The following is a 6,213-nucleotide window of genomic DNA, read 5'->3' as shown; positions in this document are numbered from 1 at the left end:
TGCAATCAAATCCTCACAGCAGTGTTTCAACAGTGCACAAGCACCTACATTATATGTAAAATAATAAATATACAATCAACAGCCATAAACAGTCAATTCTTGAAGGTGATGTTGGTCTTAAAAGCAGGAAAAATGAACAAGCGTAGACACTTTGATGAGAACCACACTGTGATGTTCTAGATAACTGGGTCAGAACATCTCCAGAACATCTCAGACAGGTCTTGTGGGGTGTTCCTGGTATGCAGTGGTCAGTACCTACCAACAAATGCTCCAAGAAAGGACAACCGGTGAACCTGCGACAGGGCACCTAAGGCTCACTGATGCTCATGGAGGCCCCGTCCACCGCACACCTTACTGGTCACCTTCAGAGGTCTTGTGGAGTCCATGCCAGAGCTGAGTCAGAGCTGTTTTGGCAGCATAAGGAGTACCGACACAATATTAGACAGATTTTAGACATGCTATATGGCCAAAAGTATGCAGACATTTCCAACTGCACACATAAAGCTTTTATGATCTCTGTTATGAATGTATAAGATTTAGGATGGGGCCCTCCGGACTGGCCACTCATGACCCTGAGCTCACCGAGCCTAATGTCCAGCACTGGCAGCAGGGTGTAAAGCCCCCTTCGTTGGAAGAGCGAAGTTCTCTGGAATGATGGATGGTAGAGCTTCATATTAGAGTAGCAGAACTGATTATATACCACTGATTTCAGAGCAACGTCTGGATGAGCAGGTGTCCACAAACTTTGGACAAATAATGACCACTTTGTTGATCTTGTAGGTTGGCCTTGTTTTTTTTTTTGTCAGGTCACACACACACACACACACACACACACACACACTCACACTCACACTCACACACACACACACACACACTCACACACACACTCACACTCACACACACACACACACACACTCCCTCACACACACTCACACACACTAACACACTCCTGCTCAGACAGAGGGACTCTTATTGTGAATGTGTGTGGGCGTGTGTCTTGCCTGTGGGTCAGGCTGTATTTAAATGCCTGCTCTCCACCAGCAAAGGGTTTCTGTCGCGCCTCTCCCTCTGTCTGTCTGTCTGCTCGCTCCCAGCTGGGTGGAAACATCTCCGGATTACAGTCAGGACTGCCTGTGTGGACTATCGACCTTCATAAAGAAGTTTTACACCATTTAAAGGACGTTTGCTCTTTTTAATTGTTTTTTTTTCCAATAAGTTTGGACATAATGAAGTTTTCTGCAGTGGTTCTTCTCATCCAGGTTCTTGGTAAGTAGACCAGCACCACCTCACACTCCCTGTAGGCACTTAGTGCTCATACAGCTCATAAGTGCAAGTATCTGAGTGTGTGTGAAAGGACACTTTCACACACACTGAGAAAGTTAGAGAGTAATAGGAGCTCAGGTCACTCCAGCCAGGTCACTCCAGCCAGGTCACTCCAGCCAGCAGTACACTTTTACTGCTAAAAGGAGCCACACTCTTTTCTTAGAGGGCAACAATGTCCCTCAGCTGGTCAGCAGCTTATTTAAGAATATTCTTTATGTAACCTGATCTGTTTATTTTTGACCCATGTGTTCATGCATTAGATCAGTGTCTGTGCATGCAAGCTTTTTAAAAATCTGGCCCGGTGCCTTCCAGGGCTGCTCCTTCACACTATATATAATAAATGACTTTAGTATTAAATAGCACCTGCTTTTAAACACCTATCAAGGGGGAAAACACTTTATTAAATATTAATAATCATAACTAAACTGTCTGCATTTGTGTCTGGCACATACAGACTTTCCTGCTTTTGCAATAGAAGGTGTCTGATACATTGCAGGTATATAATAATCAGATAAATGTTTACATTAGGCGTATATTTTATACATGAATATCATTTTGAATCATTTTAAGGTAGGAAAATATATGTATTGTTCTCTGGGAGAGCAGAATGCTTAAGCTGCTGTTCTCAAATTCTCAATCAATGACAATTTCACCCCTGTGTTACAGAGACCTTGCTTCTCCAACGTGGTAAAATGGCAATTTTACAAAAAAAAACATACTTTTAAAAGATTTTAATCCAAGTCATTTGGGAGCATTTTTATTGGTCTGTTCATTATAAAATTGAAAATATGTGAAAGATGAGCAGATTTAAAGGATGTGATTTTTCCCATTGTCATTTTTCCCGGCTTATCCTGTTGAGTTTGACCCATTCTGATAAAATGTATAAATATTAAGTATCAGTTTAAGCAGATGTATGTGAAAAAATATCAGATACCAGACATCCACCCAAAATTCCCCTGTTGGTGCACCCCTACACATAACCACAGTTATACACCGTTCCCTGCAGTGCTGACCAGACTGCTGATTTGTGACACCTATAAACCATCAGAGCTGAACTCAGATCAGATAGACTCAGTTTTGACCCGTCTCTTGTCCCCTCAGTGGCCTTCACGCTGGTGAGCGGCGCGTCCATCGACAGGTATGAGAGCGAGAAACCTGCACAAGTAACTGTGATTCACCTGTTACGGACGCCTGAGGCGCAGAACGAGAAAAGACCCATCGAAGACAGCAAGCATGTGGATTACACACTGGAGGAGGGCGAGGAGTATTACTACGATGACGACGTGGACGAATATGAGTTGTCGGGAGATGAGGAGACGCCCCGAGGTAATTTTACAGATAATAATAATAAAAGAATAGTGATTATGATAATTAGGAGACTTGAGAAAGGGGAGAGGGCTGAAGGGGGCTGAAGGATTACTCAATGGTGTTGTCCTTTATTTCTCTGCAGTGGCTTTTTCAAGCAAACCTAAAAACCCGAGCGCAGTCCTGAACAAGAAGGAGGATGAAAGTAACGAGAAGAAAGGGAAAGGCCAGAAGAAGGGAAAAGGCAAGAAAAGGAATCCGTGCCTGAAGAAATATAAGGACTTCTGCATCCATGGAACGTGCCAGTACCTGAGGAAGATCGGCCCTTCATGCATGTAAGTGGGATGTCCTGAGGACCATTTTGGACCATTTCATTGGTCAGTTTGTCTTTAAACGTAGAAGGTTAGAACTTAGACGTTCTTAAAATTGTTCAGAGCCTGACCTGAGACAATGTCCCTTCTGTGCAGATGTAACCCAGGTTACTCAGGGGAGAGATGTCACTCCTTCTCCCTGCCCGTATGGACCCGCGAGGGAGGTTACAATCGCACGACGGCGCTCGCCGTAGTGGCCGTGGTCCTGTCCTCACTCTGTCTCACCATCATCGGCCTCCTTTTGGCTCTCAGGTCAGTTCCTCAGCTTCTCCAGGCTGCTATAATGTGAGAAGGCCTCCTAAGAAATCGCATAATACCTCCTGAGTAGTACCTGAACTATCCCTGAGTAATAACTGCCCCTGCGGTTTCAGGGTGGTTAACATCTCTTTGTCATCTCCGCAGATTTCACAAGCGAGGCACGTACGACGTGGAGAACGAGGAAAAGATTAAACTTGAGGTATCCCCACACCACTAAGGCGCAGATCATGGTGAGCAAACACGCCACACACTCACCAGACCATGTCCCGGCCCATATGTGGTCATGGTTAGCCAGGGTGTTCTGTGCGCTTACTTGACCTTCTGTTTTCTCCATGTCTGCTTTATTTCAGAAAGACCATGCGGAAGTTTCTACCTCCCCAGAAGGGCTACAAAAAAAAGAAAGGCCTGAGTGGGAAAAGAAGAGCTGTGTACTCTCGCCTTGAGAGAGTATTCCTGCATACGGTCCACTGGCATGTTGGGGTACAGAATCTAGAGAGGTCGTAGACTCTCCAAGAACGAACTGTGATTGGCTCAGTGGATCTCTGTAAAGCACTGAAAAAACAACAACAACAACAATAACATCAACAAACTGGCCGTTTTGGAGCGTGGTCACCAGTGGTGTCCGTGCGCTGATTGAAAATTCGGCACTGCAGTCTAAGTTGGGATATTTATTGTGATATTTTTATATTATATGTTTTAGTCAACTTTGTATATGTGTAAATATTGTCCTTGTAATTTATTTATTTATATTATTAATATTTATTTCCAATTTGTACCAAAATTGTCCAAACCTGGCTATGTGTCATAAGAGGAAGAGTCATGAACTACAACCTAAAAATTTAAGCATTTCTACATACAGTGTTAAATAAACCCACAATGGTATTGTAAACATACATAGGAATATTCACGAATGAATAAGCGTTGTATGTTTTGAAAAATGAGGACATACACCACTTGGCCAGTTATGCGTTCTCACTGTACAATGTAGGACATTGATTTATGTAATGTGAAATAAAACAAATGTACTGCTTGAAACGATACGTCACTTCTTGAACTTGTCTTTGTTCAGTTCATTCAGTTTATTTGCTCTCCGCCAGAAACATCATACACCTACACCAACATTTCAGCATGCCTGGAGAAAAAAGGGGGTTAAAACCGCAGGTCTTCAAGTACAATCTTCCATATAGTCACTATTACACTCAATTTTTGACATAACCGGAATCTCAGAGGTGTCTTTTACACTGTAATTTCGCAAATGCCGTCAATTTCATGGTAAACAGACCAATAGAAACTCTTCTGAATGGCTAAAATAAATCAAATCTTCTTACATTAAGAGGCTTTTTCCATTTTGGAGATCTGAGGCTTTGGCATTGAGACGTTGACTGGATGGGAACACTTTATTGAATTGAGCCAGTCCTTTGAGGGGGTTACATGGTTCTTTATATACAAGCCAAACCTCTAACAGATGGTTCTTTTAAGAGCCTTTAAAAAAATGGATTTCACTGCTGATAGTAGTGAGTCTAAAGAAGCCCTTATGGCTTTACTTAGAGTTTAGCACATTGGTGAACACGTACTGTTAGAACTTTACTATTTGGGTTTGGTTCTGTCCCATTAGTGCCATTATGTTTGGATTTCGTCACTGTTGCAAAATGTTTGTACCTCCATTTTTGCTGTTTTTCACTTTTTGACATAATATGAATCTGCCAGTTGTTTGTACATTGTGTCCCAATCCCATAATGAATAGACCACTGGAAATGACCTGAAATGACTGGAAATACAGTCTTTTTACATTGGTTTCCATGGAAAGTATAGAAGATTCTTGCCCTCTCCTGTAAAGTTCACGTTTTGGAGACGAGATTTGGTGGCATGATGGCGACGACCTGTGTTATTAAAACAGCTAAATCTGTTCATGTTTCAGCCCAACATAGTTCCGTGACTCACTTCCGCATGTAGGCAGCTGAGTCTGGTTTCCCATTTTAGCCAGATTTTAGAAAAGCAGGACAGTGAATGATAACACAAAGTTGTCTCCCCAGCTTTGATACAAGAAGACAAACATTGGTCTATCCTGCCTCCTGCCTCCTGCCTTCAGACTCAACCCCACCGTTCTCTTTTCCCACAGTGTGCACCTGTATCCTGACCATGTGCTGTCCACTTCCACAAAGACGTGCCCACGCAGACCACTTCAAATGACCACACTGAGCAGCCAAATTAGTCGGCCCAGATGCTTGTGCGGAAAGCAGCTCTCTTGGTTCCTATAAGTTGACCTTATTTCAGTTCGCAACCAAGACCACAAAAAACAGCCCTCAGAGCGAAAACAAAGACGTTATGGCAACTGGAGTGACTCGAAAATCACGTAAGCCGTGTAAACTGAGTCAGCTAACCAGGTTTTACTGTCTTCATTACAACTGATTCTTCAGCCTCTCGTTCAAAAGCGAGAGCGAGCGTGCCGGCCATAACTCCAGCACCACGCTGGTCAAGCATCCTTTTACAACGCCACCACTTCCTCGTCTGTAACCTCACGGAGTGACGAAAGCTTATGAGAGGCCACGTTGGGAGATGAAAGGTAAGATGAAAGGCCACAGAGCCTGTTGAGGCCACCGTCAAAGGATCTGACTACTGAAGCAGCGGCACAATGGCATGCATACTGTGGCCGCCCACACACGCCAGAGACCATTTCCACATTCCCACTCCTTTCTAACCCTTCGTTTAGCCACAGTAAGGCCACTGAGTGCTGCTTGCTCTGGGGGATGGGAAAGGGGGTGCCTCAAGGGTCTATCTCGGGGCCATGTTAGTTGCTTGAGGACTGGAAAATTGCAGGGATTTCAGTGTTTTTGATGTCAATCAAGGGTTTCTAGGCTCATAGGGTCTTGTGTTGTCCTCTATTTATTGTTAGCACATGTATTATTATTATTATTATTATTAAAGGATAGCTTAAGGACTCCATGTTGGATTGGAC

At 43.4% G+C, this 6,213-nt stretch overlaps 1 protein-coding gene across 1 annotated transcript; it reads left to right on the top strand.

Annotated features, from left to right (window-relative positions):
* Window positions 1-1,050: 1,050 nt before the first annotated feature.
* hbegfa (heparin-binding EGF-like growth factor a) lies at window positions 1,051-4,297 on the top strand. Its single transcript, XM_072663390.1, has 6 exons — window positions 1,051-1,266; window positions 2,425-2,649; window positions 2,774-2,963; window positions 3,096-3,251; window positions 3,402-3,487; window positions 3,608-4,297. The coding sequence occupies exons 1-5, from the start codon at window positions 1,227-1,229 to the stop codon at window positions 3,472-3,474; spliced, it is 684 nt and encodes a 227-aa protein (XP_072519491.1). The 5' UTR covers window positions 1,051-1,226; the 3' UTR covers window positions 3,475-3,487; window positions 3,608-4,297.
* The last annotated feature ends 1,916 nt before the right edge of the window (window positions 4,298-6,213 follow it).

This window comes from Salminus brasiliensis, chromosome 19 (genome assembly GCF_030463535.1).
Source record: "Salminus brasiliensis chromosome 19, fSalBra1.hap2, whole genome shotgun sequence".
NCBI lineage: Eukaryota > Metazoa > Chordata > Actinopteri > Characiformes > Bryconidae > Salminus > Salminus brasiliensis.
Note: the sequence above shows the minus strand (reverse complement) of the source record. Positions and strands in the feature narration are given on the sequence as shown.